This window comes from Mustela nivalis (assembly GCF_964662115.1).
Source record: "Mustela nivalis genome assembly, chromosome: 2".
NCBI lineage: Eukaryota > Metazoa > Chordata > Mammalia > Carnivora > Mustelidae > Mustela > Mustela nivalis.
In genome coordinates this window covers 160,764,635-160,782,502 of record NC_139021.1, presented here as the reverse complement: position 1 = coordinate 160,782,502, position 17,868 = coordinate 160,764,635, and the positions used below count along the sequence as shown (strand labels likewise).

The window sequence follows — 17,868 nt, the reverse complement described above, 5'->3', positions numbered from 1 at the left end:
GATCTCTCTCTGTCAAATAAATAAATAAAATCTTTAAAAAAAAAAAAAAAAAGAAGTAGATTTTTAAAAACTTTCCGTGGGCAGAAGATACATGCTTGGGAAGGTCAGTGCTTGCTCTAGATATATCTACCTTACGTGCTTTTAAAAAGGTTTGGTAGCCGTGACTTACTTATTATAGCCCTGTTTGGATTTCTTAAATCTGTTTCCATTGCTTTCATTTAACTCTATTGATTATTCTTTTAATAACCTTGTTTTTGTTTTTGTTTTTTGTTTTTTTAAGCCTTGATAAATTTGCTGAAGTTCCTTATGTCAAATGAGACCGTACTTTTGGCCAAACACAACATTTTTACATTAGCCCTTATGGTGAGTAACAAAAAAATATTTCTTAAGGGGAATGGGAGGAACAGGCTTCTAGCTGTGGAAAGAATACGTCATGGGGATAAAAGTTACAGCATAGGGAGTATAGTCAAGGGTGTTGTAATGATATTACATGGTGACAGATGGTAGCACCGTTTGTGGTAAGCATAGCACGATGTATAGACTTGTTGAATCACTATGTTACACACCTGAAACTAATGTAATGTGTGTCAATTGTACTTCCATTAAAAACATTTGTTTTTCCTTTTTCTGAAGCCACACCCTAAGATAGATAGGCCAGGTTGAAACAGGAGCTAGTATTCTGGGGACTAAGGCATAGGGGGAGCCAGGCCTTCATTTTCTTTTTGAATTTGAATCTCTAGACTGGTGCTCCCCACTCTTCCTCTCTCACCTATGTCTTTGGCAAACTTGAGACTCTTTCTTTTTTCATGAATATTGTTTGGTAGGGGCAGGTATGGGTCCGCTCTCTGTGAGCCTTAGTCCCTGATAACTAGGCTACTGTAGTCTCTACAGAGCTAAACCTCTGGAGGTGTCCCAGCCAGATGAATGGTTCCATTATGGCTCCACTGGTTTCAGAGAGATGTAACAGATGCCTATTTATCTGACTAGTTATTTGGGATAGAAGGAGGGCATTGTGCCTTTTGACTGTCTTCTCAGGATGTTACCCAGTGTATTCATAAATGTTTAATGTTTGAGGGGAAAAGGCCCTGATTTGTAGCATTTGTGGATTTCTGTGGTACAACCACTCCCATCATGGCCAATTTCAAGCTAACATTGTGACATTGTTGAATGCAGAGCTGGGGAGATGAGCCATAACACACCATTATATGATATTCCCACCACACAGGTATAAGAAGTGTAAATTAATCTCAAGAACACAAATACAAAAGATAGAAAATAATTAGGAAGTTGTGAGTTTGAGTATTATCTTCATTTTAATATAATTTAATGAACTGTTAAGTTTATGTGTCAATTTGTAATAATGGCTTTGTTAAGCAACCAGCTCACAAAATTCCTGAAAATTTAACATTGAGTTCTTATAAGCCATTAAGAACTGGCAACGGCATACTACTGACAATACCCTTCTGGTCTTCATAGCATGATCCCTGTGTATGGGCTTTTGCTTCTTTTTTAGATTGTGAACCTTTTTAATATGTTTATCACATATGGTGACACATTCCTGCCCACTCCCAGCAGCTATGATGAACTCTACTATGAGATTATCCGCATGCACCAGAGCTTTGACAACCTCTACTCTATGGGTAAGCTTTCTTTTCTTTTTACTCCCCTCCCCCTGTCAGCTGTGATTTTTGGCATGTAAGAAGAAAACACTACAAAAGATTCTCTTCTAGTTGCTTGGTTTCCTGCTTGGCATAGAAGTCTAGAAGTCTCTTCTCAGGCAATAGGAAGTTATATGTGGAATTCTTTGCTTTTGAGAACTCATAATTCATCTCAGTACAAAGCTAGTTAGCATCCCTGTGGCCCTTATGTTTGCGTGAGAGAGAGAAAGTAGGGAGGCTTTTGGATTTAGTGACTGCCAGTGAGATGGGAGTGAAAGAGTAGGTGGAGATTGACAGCAGCAAATAGAAGAGCTTGGATCCCAAAAGAACATTGTGTGATTTGAGAAGGTACAGGATTTTAAAGAGTTTTAATGTACCTATGTATTTTTAGCATAACCTACAAGAAGAAGTGGGCAGTAGATAAAAATCTTTCTTCCAAGCCTTTTGGTGATTGGCTTAATGAAAATTTACTCTGTGGTCATAGTAAATATAATTTATTTCTGAAAGAGGACATGTATCCCTGTAAATTTGAGTGAAGAGTCTATAAACCTACCTGGAATTTAAAAGGTCAGGAAAGGTTTCTATAGATTGCACAGAAACAGAAAGCCCCTCACTAAAACTATTTAAAAAAAAAAAACTCCCTCACTTACTAGCTTTATTGAGGTATAATTGATATATAATAAACTGCACTTGTTTAAAGTATACAATTTTTGATAAGTTTTTACATACATTTATATACACGAAGCTTTCACTACAATCAAGATAACAAACATATCTATCACCTACCGAAGGTTTCCTTTGTCCCTTTATATCTCTCCTACCGCCTTTTAGTACTTCTATCCCTTGCTTTCTATCTCTGGGCAACCACCACTCCACTTCCTATTCCTGCAGATTAGTTTGCTCTATCCCCTTTGTTGGGACTATTTGTGAAAACTCTCTCCTATATCATGTGAAAACTGGAGGGGATTTGGAATAAGTACTAGGAGAAAGAGTAGATGCAAACAGTAGAAAAGAATTGCCTAGGAAGACAAAATTTTTTTCAAATTTTCTTTTTTTTTAAGATTATTTATTTATTTATTTGACAGAGAGAGAGAGAGATCACAAGTAGATAGAGAGGCAGGCAGGGAGAGAGAGAGGGGGAAGCAGGCTCCCTGCTGAGCAGAGAGCCCGATGTGGGACTCAATCCCAGGACCCCGATATCATGACCTGAGCCAGAGGCAGTGGCTTAACCCACTGAGCCACCCTGGCGCCCTCTAATTTTCTTTTTTAGAGCAGTAGGGGAAAACTCTAACAGCCATGGATAGTTTTGCTATGACATTTTAGGCAGTGGGAGTAGGGCCTTCTATTAGTAGGATGTTTTCACCTGCAGCTATGAGAAACCTCTGACTTAAACTACCTTGAACAATAGGAAAATTATTTCACTTTGCAAGAATTCTAAGGAGTGACAATTCTAGAAGGATGTGATCTGATGCTCAGCAGTGTTGCAAGGACCCAGGTGTTTTCTGTTTCTCTCTCTCTTAATATAATAGCTTTCTTAGTATAATAGCTTTAGCATCAGGTCCCCTCCCTTGAGAATAACAAGTTCCAGTTGTCATATCACATACATCATCTTTTTTTTAGGAGCTAAGAAATCTTCCATGAGAACCCTTTTGCAGACTTCTTATTGCCAAATATTCTCAGTGTTCCTTATATGGTTTGTGTCCACCCAACTTTACCAAAGTCCTTGTTTTTGAGAATGTAGAATTTTCCAAGGGTGAAGAACTGCCCTAGAGGCCTTAGCATCCATTAATAGATGAATAAAGATATCTTTCAATGAGGAAAAGAAGGAAAGTTGAGGTGGGAGAGATATTTTATAGAAGCCTGACATACCTACTCAACTGGGCCATGTGCACAGTCAAATTAGGTAAGCCCTTATAGCTACAGCAACAGGGTAAGAGAGGATATCTGGGCCTGCTCAAATCTGCCAAGGGAATTAAAATGTGAACCAGGAGATCACAAATAGGGAAATGAAAAATATCCCTAAATGAAACAGAACAAACAACACGTTTCAGTGCTTTCCATTTTGAATAAATATGATGAAAAAACATTTAGTTTAGTTTTTTTTTTTTTTTAAGATTTTATTTATGTGTTTGAGGGAGAGTGAGAGAGAGATCAGAAGCAGGGCGAAAGGGTAGAGGGTGAAGCAAACTCCCCACTAAGCAGGGAGCCCGATGCAGGACTTGTTCCCAGGACCCTGGGATCGTGACCTGAGCCAAAGGCAGATGCTTAACCAACTGAGCCACCCGGGCACCCTAAAACATTTAGTTTTTAAGTCAGGTTTTTAAAGGTTTAATTTACATGTATGGTAAAATTCACCCTTTTTATGTACGGTTCTGAGTTTTGACAAATGTGTACAGAAGTATAAATATCACCAAAGAATCAAGATATAAAAGAGTTTCATCATCCCAGAATGTCTCTTGTGCTCTTGTGAGGTGAACTCCTTCACTTATCCTAAACCCTTAGCAGCCACAAATCTATTCCCTGGCTTCAGAGTTTTCCTTTTTTCTTTTTTCCATAGTTTTGTTTTTTTGTTTTTTGGTGTTTTGTTTTTGTTTTTGTTTTGTTTTGTTTTCCAAAAAAAACTCCCAAAGGTGAGATTGTGTAGTCTTTTTGAGGATGACTTCTTTTACATAGTAATTTATTTGAAATTCATCCATGTTGATGCGTGTATCAGTAGTTTATTCCTTTAAAAAAAAGCGGGGGGGCGGGGCGGCGCCTGGGTGGCTCAGTGGGTTAAAGCCTCTGCCTTCAGCTCAGGTCATGATCCCAGGGTCCTAGGATCAAGCCCCACATCGTGCTCTCTGCTCAGTAGGGAGACTGTTTCCCCAGCTCTCTCTCTGCCTGCCTTTCTGCCTAATTGTGATCTCTGTCTGTCAAATAAATAAATAAATAAAATCTTTAAAAAAAAAAAAAGACTTTATTTATTTGAGAGAGAGTGAGAGAGCAGGAGAGAGCACGAGCAGGGAGCCTGATGTGGGACTCGATTCCAGGACCCTGGGATCATGGCCTCAGCCAAAGGCAGATGCTTAACTTACTGAGCCACCCAGACAGCCCTGTTTATTCCTTTATATCGTGAAATAATATCCCATTGTAGGACTATGCCAGTTGGTTTTTCCACTTCTCAGTTGAAGGACCTTTGGGAGGTAGAAATCTAGAAAGATTTTTGAGTTTTTTAAAGATTTATTTATTTATTTGACAGAGAAACAGTGAGAGAGGGAACACAAGGAGGGGGAGGGGGAGAGGGAGAAGCAGGCTTCCTGCAGAGCAGGGAGCCTGTTGCAGGGCTTAATCCCAGATCATGACCTGAGCTGAATGCAGATGCTAAATGACTGATCCACCCAGGGCCCCGAGGTTTCCAGTTTTTAAGGATTATAAGTGAAGCCCCTGTTAACATCATTGTACAAGGTTTTATATGAACACGGGCTTTCATTTCACTTGGTTACATACCTATGAATGGGTTTTTGGCTATCATGGTTAAGATGTTCCTTATAAAGAAAAACACCAAACTCTTTTCCAAAGAGATGTACGATTTTACATTTCCTTCAGCAATATATAAGAGTTATAGCCCCTCCATATCCTAGCCAGCACTGGTTTGTTGGTTGGTTGGTTGATTTTTGGCTGCTTCTTCTTCTTTTTTTTTTTCTTAAAGATTTTATTTATTTATTTGACAGACAGAAATCACAAGTAGGCAGAGAGGTAGGCAGAGAGAGAGAAGGGGAAACAGGCTCCTGCTGAGCAGAGAACCCTATGTGGGGCTCTGTCCCAGGACCCTGAGACCATGACCTGAGCTGAAGGCAGAGACTTAATCCACTGAGCCACCCAGGCACCCCTGTTTTTGGCTTCTTATAGGTATGTCGCAATATCTCATTATGGTTTTAATTTTGTATTCCCTAATGAATAATGATGTTGGACATCTTTCCTCTTCTTATTTGCCATCTTTGGTTTTGAAGATCTTTTGCCCATTAAAAAAAGCATTGCATATCCATGTTCATAGCAGCACTGTTCACAATAGCCAAGAGATTAAAGCAACCCAAATGTCCATAAATGGATGAATGGTTAAATAAAATGTGGTATATACATTTTAATGGAATACTATGCAGCCTTAAAAAGGAAGGAAATCTGTTATGCTCCAGTGTGGATGAGCATTGAGAACATCATGCTAAGTGAAATAAACCAGTCCACAAAAGGACAATATTGTATGGTCTCACTTATATGAGGTATCTAAAGTAGTCAAATTTGTGATACAGAAAATAGAATGGTGGTTACCAAGGGATGAGGGGAAGGGTACAAAGGGAGTTTTTTAATAGGTATAGAGCTTCAGTTCTGCAAGATAAAAAGGCCTGGAGATCTGTTAGGCAACAATATAAACGTACTTAACAACTTTTGAACAGTATACTTAAAAATCGCTAAAACAGTAAATTTTATTATATATGTTTTTTCCTACCACACATACACATACTAAGCTCTAGACTTTATTTGTAGATTCCACTCATTTTTCTCCTAATGTCCTTTCTGTATTCCAGGATTCCATCCATGTTACGTGTAGTTCTAAAACTGCTTTAGTCTCTTGCCTGATAGTTTCTTAATGTTTGTTTTTCATGACCTTGACAGTTTTCAGGAGAAGCTTTCTTAATTTTGAAATGACTCATGATTTACTCAAAGTTGGACTGGGGTTCTAGGTTTTCAGAAGAGTGCCACAAAGTCAAACATTTGTGTGTATGCTATCAACATGAATTATCACTGGTGATACTAACCTTTATCACTTGGTTAGAGTAGTGTGTGTGAAGTTTCTCCACAGCAGAGTTGTGATTTTTCCTCCCTTTCCACACTTCGTTCTTTGGAAGCAAGTCACTAAATGCAGTAAGCACTGAAGTTGGTAGTGGGGGTGGGGAGGTTAAGCTCCACCTCCTTCAGGGGAGAGTATCTACATAGATTAGAGTTCTCCTATAAGAAGAATTGGTTGTTTTTAAATTTTTTTTTTTGTTTTTGAGATGTGAAGTTTATTTCTATATTTTATACACCCGTACATTTTCAGTTACATGTTTTGCAAATATTTTCTCCCTGATCTTAGCTTGTATTTTCATTTTCCCTTTTCTTCTTTCTTTCTTCCTTCCTTCCTTCCTTCCTTCCTTCCTTCCTTCCTTCCTTCCTCTCTCTCTCTCTCTCTCTTTCTTTCATAAGATTTTGTTTATTTGTCAGAGAGAGAGCATGAGCAGGAGCAGCACGCAGAGGGAGAAGCACGCTCCCCTCTGAGCGAGAAGCCCGATGTGGGACTCAGTCCTAGGACCTGGGATCATGTCCTGAGCTGAAGGCAGACACTTAACCCACTGAGCCACCCAGGCATCCCTGTATTTTTATTTTCTTCACAATGTCTTTTGAAGACATTTTTGTTTGTTTTTCCTTTTTTAAAGATTTTATTTATTTATTTGAGAGCGTGAGAGAGAGAGAGCATGCATGAGCTTGGGCAGGGGCAGGAGTAGAGGGGAAGGGAGAGGGAGGGGAAAGAAGATAGTCTTAAGTAGACACCATGCTAAGTGTGGAGCCTGATGTGGGGCTTGATCTCACGACCCTGAGGTTATGACCTGAGCTGAAGCCAAGAGTTGGACCCTTAACCAACTGAGCCACCCAGGCGCCCCATTTTATTTTTCAGTCTCATCCACCAATTAGGGAAAGATTTTTGTTATAACCCAGCTAGCAGATTTCCATTTTTCTTGGACTCAGTTGCAAAGTGTTGAAGAAGTTTTAAATTTTGATAAATACAGTTTATTAATTTTTGCTTTTATGAGTTTATGCTTTTTGTGTAGCATCTAAAAAATCTTTCTCTCTGGGGTGCCTGGGTGGCTAATTCATTAAACATCTGCCTTCGGCTCAGGTCATGATCCCAGGGTTCTGGGATCGAGCCCTGCATTGGGCTCCCTGCTCAGCAAGGAGCATGCTTCTCCCTCTCCCACTCCCCCTGCTTGTGTTCTCTCTCTCACTCTGTCTCCTTCTGTCAAATAAATAAAATCTTTTTTTTTTTTTTAAAGTAAGTTTTAAAAGCAGATCATGTGAGTCTTTCAACTTTTTTTTTTTTTGTAAGATTTTAAGTGTTTTTGTTTTGTTTTAGAGAAAGAGAGAGAGTGCAAGTAGGAGGAGGGACAAAGGGAGAGGGAGAAGGAGAGAAGCAGACTCCTCGCTGAGCACAGATCCCGATGCAGGGTTCAGTCTCACAACCCTGAGATCATGATCTGTGCTGAATTCAAGAGCTGGTTGTCTAACCTCTTGAGCCACCTAGGCATCCCAAGATTTTTCTTAAGGTTTTATTTTTTTTGAAGATTTTTAAATTTTTATTTATTTGACAGAGATCACTCGCTGGCAGACAGGCAGGCAGAGAGAGAGGAGGAAGCAGGCTTCTTGCAGAGCAGAGAGCCTGATGTAGGGCTCGATCCCAGGACCTTGGGATCATGACCTGAGCCGAAGGCAGAGGCTTTAACCCACTGAGCCACCCAGGCGCCCCAAGTTTAAGGTTTGATTTTTAAGCAGTCTTTATACCCAGTGTGGGACTTGAACTCACAGTCCTGAGATCGAGTCCCATGCTCTACTGTCTGAGCCAGCCAGGTGCTCCTCAACTTTGTTCTTATTTATCAAAATCATTTTGGCTGTTTTTTCATATAAATTTAAATATGTTTTTGTTAAAACCCCACTGAAATTTTGATTAAGATTATGATGAATCTAGGGGCACCTGGGTGGCTCAGTTGATTGAGTGTCTGCCTTGGGCTTGGGTCATGATTTCAGAGTCATGGGAATGAGCCTACTGGGCTCCCTGCTCAGCAGGGAGTCTGCTTCTCCCTCTTCTTCTGCCACTCCCCCACTGCTTGTGCTCTCTTCCTCCCTCTTTCTTTCTCTTTCAAATAAATAAATAAATATCTTTTTTTTAAAGATTCTATTTATTTATTTGACAAAGAGACACAGCGAAAGAAGGAACACAAGCAGTGGGAGTTGGAGAGGGAAAAGCAGGCCTTCTGCTGAGCAGGCAGCCTGATGTGGGTGGGGCTCCATCCCAGGACCCTGGGATCATGACCTGAGCCAAATGCAGATACTTTACGACTGCGCCACCCAGGTGCCCTAATAAATATATTTTTTAAAAAAAGATTATGATGAATCTATAGATCATTTTGGGAAAAATTGACATCTTAATAATAACATTTTAGAGCCCATAAACATTTGTTGAAGTCTTTGATTTTTTTATCAAACATATTGTACATATTTTATTAAATTTATCTTAAAGCATTTCATGGAATTTGGTGCAATTATAAATGGTAGTTTTAGAATTTCAATTATTATTTTCTCATTGTTAGTATATAGAAAGACTATTAATTTCCAAATTTGTCATCTTGCTAAACTCACTTATTAGATTTAGTGACTTATAATCTTATTAGAATTTTCTGTGTAAACAGCTATGTAGTTTGGGAATAAAAGCATTTTATTCCTTTCATTCTAATCTTTTAATTCTTGTCTTATTTCACTAATTAGGACCTTTAGTAATATATTAAATCAGAGTGGTGGGAATGGATATATTTATCTTTTTTCCAATCTTAAGATCATAAGGATTCAGTACTTCATTCAGTGTGACGTTAGCAATAGGTTTTTTTCATAGATACCCTTTATCAGGCTGAAGATATTCCCTTTTGTTTCTAGTTTCCTGAAAGTTATTCTCATTAATGAATGTCAGATTCTGTTTTAAAATTTTAGCATGGAGTGCCTGGATGTCTCAGTCAGTTAAGTATCTGACTCTTGATATTGGCTCAAGTCATGATCTCAGGGTCTTGGGATCGAGCCCCACTGGGCTCCCTGCTCAGTGAGGAGTCTGCTTCTCCCTCTCCCTCTTCTCTGCCCTGATCCTGCTCATGCTCTCTCTCTCTCTCCCTCTCTCGGATAAGTAAATAAATCTTTTTTAAAAATTTAGCATGGGGCACCTGGGTGACTCAGTCAGTTGACCATCCAGCTCTTGGTTTTGGCTCAGGTCATGATCTCAGGGTCATGAAGTCAAGCCCAGTTTTCAGCTCCAAGCTCAGTGTGGAGTCTTCCTGGGATTCTTCCCTCTCCTTCTGCTGCTCTCCCCACTCACATGTGTGTTCTCTCTCTTTTTCATAAAATAAGTAAATTAAATCTTTAAAAATTTCAGCATTTATTGAGATAATAACATGGTTTTCCTACTATAGACTGTTGATATAGTGATTTTTTTTTAAGTTTTTATTTATTTATTTGACCGAGAGAGAAAGAGCACAAGTAGTCAGAAAGGCAGGCTCTGGATGTGGGGCTCGATCCCAGGGCCTTGGAATCATGATCTGAGCCAAAGCCAGACACTTAAATGATGGAGCCCAACAGGCGCCTCGTGATTGATTAATTTTTTAATGTTGAACCAACCCCACATGATTGTAACTTATTTTTTTAATTTTTAAATTTTTTAAAAGATTTTATTTATTTGAGAGAGAAAGTGCATGAGAAAGAGCAAGAGTGGTAGAGGGAGAGGGAAAAGCAGACGCCCCTGCTGAGCAAGGAGCCCAAGCAAGGCTCAATCCTAGGATCCATGACCTGAGCCAAAGGTAGATGCTTAACCAACTGAGCCACCCAGGCACCCCTATCTTTTTTTTTTAAACTTAGTATAATTTTTATGTGCTGCTGGATTTGATTTGCCCATATTCATGAGGGATATTGGTCTGTAATTTTATTTTCTTATAATGTCATTTTCTGGGTTTAGTATCAGGTAATATCGACATCATAAAATTCTCTCATCTATTTTCTGGAAGAATTTGTATAGAAGTGGTATTATTTTTTTCCTCAAATATTTGGTAGAATTTATCAGTGAAGCAAGCTGGGCCTGGATTTTACTTTCTTGGAAGGTTTTTAACTATAAGCCCAATTTGTTTAATAGATCTCTATAATAATATAATAAATTCTTGTATTTCTTCAGAATGACTTTTGGAAGGTTGTGTCTTTCAAGGAACTTGTTTTTTTTCATTAAGTTGTAAGTTCTATGGGCATATAGTGGTTTGTAATATTAATTTTTTATGTCTGTAGAGTCTGTACTAATTTCCTTTCTTTCATTCCTGATTTTGATAATTTGTGTCTTCTCTTTTTCTAGTCAGTCTGGCTGTATGTTTTTCAGCTTTATTGACTTTTCCCCCCTCAGAGAACTAGCTTTTGGTTTCATAGTCAGTTTTATTTTTGTCTCTCTCGTTTTTTAGTTTTCTATTTCTTAGATTCCTGCTCTTAATTTCCTTCTTGTTGCTTGCTTTGAGTTTTTTTTTTTTTTTTTAAGACTTTATTTATTTATTGATCAGAGAGATAGAGTACAGGCAGGCAGAATGGCAGGCAGAGGCAGAGGGAGAAGGAGGCTCCTCACGGAGCAACGGGCCTGATGTGGGACTCCCAGCCTGATGCTGGGATCCTGACCTGAGCCGAAGGCAGCTGCCTAACTGACTGAGCCACCCAGGCATCCCTTGCTTTGAGTTTTGCTAGTTTCTTAGGGTAAAAGTTTAGGTCACTGATATGAGACTTTTTTTTTCTAGTATAAATGCTTAGTCCTATAAATTTCCCTTTTAATAGTACTTTAGTTGCATCTCAAACATTTTCATTTGTGTTTACATTGTCATTCGGGTTCAACATATTTTCTGATTTCCTTTGTGATTTCTTCTTTGACCTTTGGATTATTAGGACTATTTTGTTTAATTTCCAGATATTTGGGGATTTTTACTTTATTTTAATTATTTTAAGGATTTTATTCATTTATTTGACAGAGAGCGTAAGTTGGGGGCAGGGAGCCGCAGAAGGAGAGGGAGGAGCATTCTCCTCACTAAGCAGGGAGCCCAACATGGGGCTTGATCCCTGGATCCTGGGATCACAGTCCAAGTCCAAGGCAGACACTTAACTGACTAAGCCAACCAGATGCCCCGATTTGGGGATTTTTAAATTTTTTCAGATATCTTTCTGGTAGTAATATTAAGTTTAATTCTGTTTTGGTACAAGGATATTCTTAATATGATTTCAGTCCTTTGACATTTACTGAGACTTGTTTTATGGCCCAGAATACGGTCCATCCTGGTAAACGACTCTTCTGCATTTGATTCTGCTCTAGGAGTAGACTATTCTTTGAGTTTCAGTTTGGTCAAGCTGTTTGATATGGTCTCTGTTTTCACATATTTTTCTGTCTGCTTGTTCTAAGGGGACAAGGAGGACTGTTACAATCTCTAACTATAGTTGTAAGTTTATCTATTTTTTTAGTTCTTTCACTTTTTGGTTTATATATTTTATAGCTTTGCTGTCACATGTGTACACATTTAGTATTATTGTATTTTGGTGAGTTAACCCTTTTATCCTTGTATAATGTCCTACTTTATCTCTGGTAATATTCCTTTTCTGAGGTCTGTTTGGTCTGATATTAATACAGCCATTGTGGTTTTCCTCTTTTTCCCACTTTCTCAAAGATTTTATCTTTTTTTTTTTTTAAGATTTTATTTATTTATTTGACAGAGAGAGATCACAAGTAGGCAGAGAGGCAGGCAGAGAGAGAGAGAGGAGGAAGCAGGCTCCCTGCTGAGCAGAGAGCCTGCTGCGGGACTCGATCCCAGGACCCTGAGATCATGACCTGAGCCGAAGGCAGCGGCTTAACCCACTGAGCCACCCAGGCGCCCCATCTCAAAGATTTTATCTTTAATCTCTACACCCGATGTGGGGCTGAAACCCAGAACCCTGAGATCAAGAGTTGAATCCTTTACTGACTGAGCCAGCCAGTCACCGCTGGTTTTTCTTTTTTGATTAGTGTTTATGTGTTTATCTTTTTCTACCTTTAACTATTAACTTATCTATATTTTTATATTTAAAGTGGCTTTTTTTTTCCTTTTTTTTTTTTTTTTTTTTAAGTAGGCTCCATGCCCATTATGGAGCCCAGTGCTGGGCTTGAACTCACGACTCTAAGATGAAGACCTGAACTGAGATCAGATTCCTTTGCTTAATTGAGTGAGCCAGCCAAGTGCCCCTGAAGTGGCTGACTTGTACAGGGCTTGTAGTTAGGTCTTGTTTGTTATCCAGTGTGACAGTCTTTTTCTCTCATTCAGTATTTAAACCATATACATTTACGATCCATACACATATACCATATACATATACATATACATATACATATACATATACATATAATATTCCAGTTGGCTTTGGCTATATTTCTTTGTGTATTTTTAGCAGGTCTAGGGTTACATTATACATTATACCTTTCCTAGGCTACTTACAGTTAGTGCTGTATCACTTCACTTTTTTTTTTTAAAGTAGGATCAATGCCTATTGCCCATCATGCAGCCCAGTGTGGGACTTGAAGTCATGACCCTGAGATCAAGACCTGAGCTGAGTTCAAGAGTCAAACGTTTAACTGACTGAGCCACGCAGGCACCTCTAGTGTAGTATCACTTCAATAAAATATAACAGTTTAATACTAGATAGTATCCCATAATCACCACCCCCCACCCTTACTTTGATGTTATAGTTGTATGTATTACATCTATATACATTGAAAACTCTACCAGACACTGCCTATGAATATGGACTTTAGAATATGGGCTATCATCCATATTCTAAAGAATTTCAGAGAGAAAAATTTTTTTATATTTACCTAGATATTTTCTATTTCCATTGCTCTTTTTATTCCAGAAGATTCTAATTTTCTTCTAAAGAAATTTCCTTCTAAAGAAATGCTTTTAGAGCAGGACCTCTCGTGGTAAGATTTAAAAACTTTCCTTCATTTCTCAGGTATTTTTGCTGGATTTAGAATTTTGAATTGATAGGTTCTTATCTTTAAGTATTTTTTAAAGGTTTTATTTATTTATTTGACAGAGAGAGGAGACATAGCAAGAGAGTGAACACAAGCAGGGGGAGTGGGAAGAGGGAGAAGCATGCTCCTCGCTGAATAGGGAACCCAGTCTGGGGCTCGATCCCAAGATCCTGGGATCATGACCTGAGCCAAAGGCAGAGGCTTAACGACTAAGCCACCCAGGTGCCACAAGTCTTTAAGTATTTTGAAAATGTTATTCCCCTTGGGGCGCCTGGGTGGCTCAGTGGGTTAAGCCGCTGCCTTCGGCTCAGGTCATGATCTCAGGGTCCTGGGATCGAGTCCCGCATCGGGCTCTCTGCTCAGCAGGGGCCTGCTTCCTTCCCTTCCCCTCTCTCTGCCTGCCTCTCTACCTACTGTGATCTCTCTCTGTCAAATAAATAAATAAAATCTTTAAAAAAAAAAAAAAGAAAATGTTATTCCCCTTTTTCTGGTCTCTGTGGTCTCTGAAAATAAGTCTGTTGTCATTTTAATCGTTTTTTTCCTTGTTTATAATGTGCTGTTTTTCTGTAGGCTCTTTTAGGTTTTTCCCTTATCTTTGCCTTTTAGCAGTTTGACTATGATATGTCTAGGCGTGGTTTTTCTGTGAGTTCATCCTGTTTGGGATTTGCCGAGCTTTTTGACTCTCACTAAATTTGGGAGTTTTTGGCCGTTCTTCTTTGAAAAATTTTTTCTGCCCCACGTTCTTTCTTCTCCCTTTTCTTGGACTGCAGTTACACAGATGTTAGGCTTTTTGATATTGTCCCACTCTTTCCTGAAACCTTATTTGATTTCTCCCTTTTTTCCCCCCTTCTTCTTACTTAATAGCTTCTACTGTTCTGTCTTTAGGTTCACTGACTTCTGTGTCAGTCCATTCTGCTCTTAAGCCCATCTAGTAAATTTTTTTTTTTTTTTTTACTTTACATAATATATATTTTACTTGTGGTTTTAATACCAGTTCAGTTCTCAGAGACTTTATGTGCTGCTTTGGTTGTGGTCCACACATGTACCACTCAAGGGTTAGTCAAGACTGCACACAAGTAGGCAGAGCGGCAGGCAGAGGTGGACTGTGATTCATATATCCATTCAGGGGCACCTGGGTGGCTCAGTTGGTTAAGGGTCTGACTCCTGGTTTTTGGCTCAGGTCATGATCTTGGGTTTGTGGGATGGAGCTCCACGTGGGGCTCCTTGATCAGCATGGAGTCTGCTTCAGATTCTTTTTCGCTCCCTCTCTGCCCCTTCCTGCTCTCTCTCTCTCCCTCTCAAACAAACAAACAAACAAACAAAAACAAACACACACACACAGACACACAAAACCCCCACCAAATATCCATTTGGTTCCTAAAGCTTTTGCTTTGCTGCTCCTATCTCTGTTCCATATTTGTTTAGCTCAGGCATAAGCCTGAGAATTGTGCAACTATTATATACAGAATTAGGGGAAGACTTTCTTCTGGTTTGTCCAGGCTGTTCTCTGACCAGCAGAAGCCCCTTTTCCTGGTTTCTGTCTACAGAAAGGTGAAGTTTCTATTGAAATTTTGGTCGTCTCTCCAGCTTCTCCCCAGTACATCCCTGTGAAAGCCTGAAAGAAAAATAGCAGAAAAGGCAACTTGAAACTCCTTTTGTGGGTGTTTCTCCAAGTTTTGACTCCCTTCTATAATATGGCTGCTTATGCTCAATTTTAGAGCCTCCAGGTAGTTACTTTTTATATTTAATACAGGATTTTTGGCTATAATCAGAGAAAGGCCGTAGTGGGTTTTACTCTGCCATGCTAGAAGTGGCACTGCACCTTCATCCCCCTCCCCAGTTTTATTGAGAAATAATTGGCTCACGTCACTATGATGTTTAAAGCATACAGAATGATGGTTTAATTTACATAGATAGAGAAGAGGTTCGGCTCACATCCATCTTTTCAAATAGATACAGTAAAAGGAAGAAAGGAAAAAATTTTTTTTCCTCGTGATGAGAACTCTTAGGATTTTACTCTCTTTAATAGCTTTCCTGTATATTATGCAGTGGTGTTAGCTAAATTCTCCTATTGTACATTACATCCCTTTTTTTTTTTTTTTAAGATTTTATTTGTTTGTCAGAGAGAGAAAGAGAGAGAGAGCATGCACACAAGTAGGCAGAGCGGCAGGCAGAGGTGGAGAGAGAAGCAGGCTCCCCGTGGAGCAAGGAGCCCGATGCGGGACACAATCCCAGGACCCTGAGATCACGACCTGAGCTGAAGGCAGTGGCTTAACCAACTGAGCCACCCAGGCGTCCCTATATCCTTTATTTATCTTCTTTATCCTGTAACTGGAAGTTTGCATCTTTTGACTACCTTCCTCCAATTCTCCCTCTCCGTACCCTCCGTCTCTGGTAGCCACAAGAATGATCTCTTTTTTTATGGGTTTGGTTTTGTTTTGTTTTTAAGATTACATGTATAAGTAAGATCGTACAGTATTTGTCTTTCTCTGTGTCACTTATTTCACTTAGAATAAGTCTTTAGGGTCCATCCATATTGTCACAAATAGTAGGGTTTCCTTGTGTTTTATAGCTGAGTAATATTCCATTGTGTGTGTGTGTGTGTGTGTGTGTGTGTGTGTGTGTGTATATATATATATATATACCACAACTTCTTTTTTTTTTTTAAAGATTTTTATTTATTTATTTGATAGAGATCACAAGTAGGTAGAGAGGCAGGCAGAGAGAGAGGGGGAAGCAGGCTCCCCGCTGAGCAGAGAGCCCGATGTGGGGCTCTATCCCAGGACCCTGAGATCATGACCTGAGCTGAAGGCAGAAGCTTAAACCACTGAGCCACCCAAGCGCCCCGTATACCACAACTTCTTTATGCATTCATCCATTGATAGCCACTTAGGTTGTTTTTATGTCTTGGCTATTATGAATGATACTGCTGTGAACGTGGGGTTGCACCTGTCTTTTCAAATTAGCGTTTTGGTTTTCTTTGGATAAATACCCAGAAGTGGAATTGCTAGATCATATGGTAGTTTTTATTTTTAATTTTTAAAGTATCCCTCATACTGTTCTTCATGGTGAACATTCCTACCAACAGTGCACGAGGGTTCCCTTTTCTCCACGTGCTATCCTTGCCAATGCTTGTTATTTCTTGTTTTTTTGTTACTAGCCATTCTGACAGGTGAGGTGATATCTCATTGTGGATTTTTATTTGCTTTTCCCTGATGAGTCATGATGTTGAGCATCTTTTCACATGTCTATTAGCCATCTATACATCTTCTTTGAAAAAATGTCTTTTGAAGTCTTCTTCTCGTTATTTAATTAGATTGTTTTTTTGGTGTTGCGTTGTAGGAGTTCTTTATATATTTTGCACATTAACCCCTTAACAGATATATAATTTGCAAATGTTTTCTCCCATTCAGTAGGTTTGTTTTGTTGATGTTTTCCTTCATTCTCTATGCAGAAGCTTTTTATTTTGATGTAATCTCGGTTCTTTTTCCTTTTTCCCCTTTGCCTGAGGAGACAGATCCAGAAAAAATATTTCTAAGATTGATGTCCAAGAGTCTACTGCCTGTATTTTTTTTTAGGAGTTTTATGGTTTCAAGTTTTACATTTAGGTCTTCAATCCATTTTAAGTTTATTGTATATGGTGTAAGGAAGTAGTCCAGTTTCTTTTTTTTTTTTTTTTGCATATAGCTGTTCAGTTTTCCCAACACCATTTATTGAAGAGACTGTCCCTTCTCCATTTTATGTTCTTCACTCCTTTGCCATAGATGAATACACGTGAGTTTACTTCTGGATTCTCTACTCTGTTTCACTGATCTGTGTATCTGTTTTTGTGCTACTGCCATGATATTTTGATTATTGAGGCCTTGTAGTATAGTTTGAAATCTGGTGGCATGATACTTCCAGGTTTGTTCTTCTTTCTCAAGATAGCTTTGGCTATTCAGGGTCTTTTGTGGTTCTATACAAATTTTATGATTATTTGCTCTATTTCTGAAAAATGCTAATGGTATTTGTATAGGGATTGAACTGAATCTGTAGATTAAGATTATTAATTCTTCCAATCCATGATCATGTTATATCTTTCCATCTATTTTTTTTTTAAGATTTTATTTATTTATTTGACAGACAGAGATCACAAGTAGGCAGAGAGGCAGGCAGAGAGAGAGGGGGAAGCAGGCTCCCCACTGAGCAGAGTGCCTGATGCGGGGCTTAATCCCAGGATCCTGAGATCATGACCTGGGTCAAAGGCAGAGGCTTTAACCCACTTAACCACCCAGGCGCCCCTCTTTCCATCTATTTATGTCATATTCAATTTCTTTCACCAGTATCTTATAGTTCTCAAAGTACAGGTCTTTCACCTCTTAAGTTAAA

At 38.9% G+C, this 17,868-nt stretch overlaps 1 protein-coding gene across 3 annotated transcripts in view; it reads left to right on the top strand.

Annotated features, from left to right (window-relative positions):
* Window positions 1-17,868, top strand: part of ARMH3 (armadillo like helical domain containing 3) — a 184,172-nt gene that overhangs the window by 76,470 nt on the left and 89,834 nt on the right. For 2 of the 3 annotated variants that reach the window (XM_082722373.1, XM_082722374.1), the window contains exons 21-22: window positions 281-363; window positions 1,514-1,640. In XM_082722373.1, the coding sequence (XP_082578499.1) occupies window positions 281-363; window positions 1,514-1,640 (210 nt within the window). Of the gene's footprint in view, window positions 1-280; window positions 364-1,513; window positions 1,641-15,605; window positions 17,245-17,868 lie in introns of those variants that run through there. The other variant, XM_082722375.1, reaches the window with a different exon arrangement.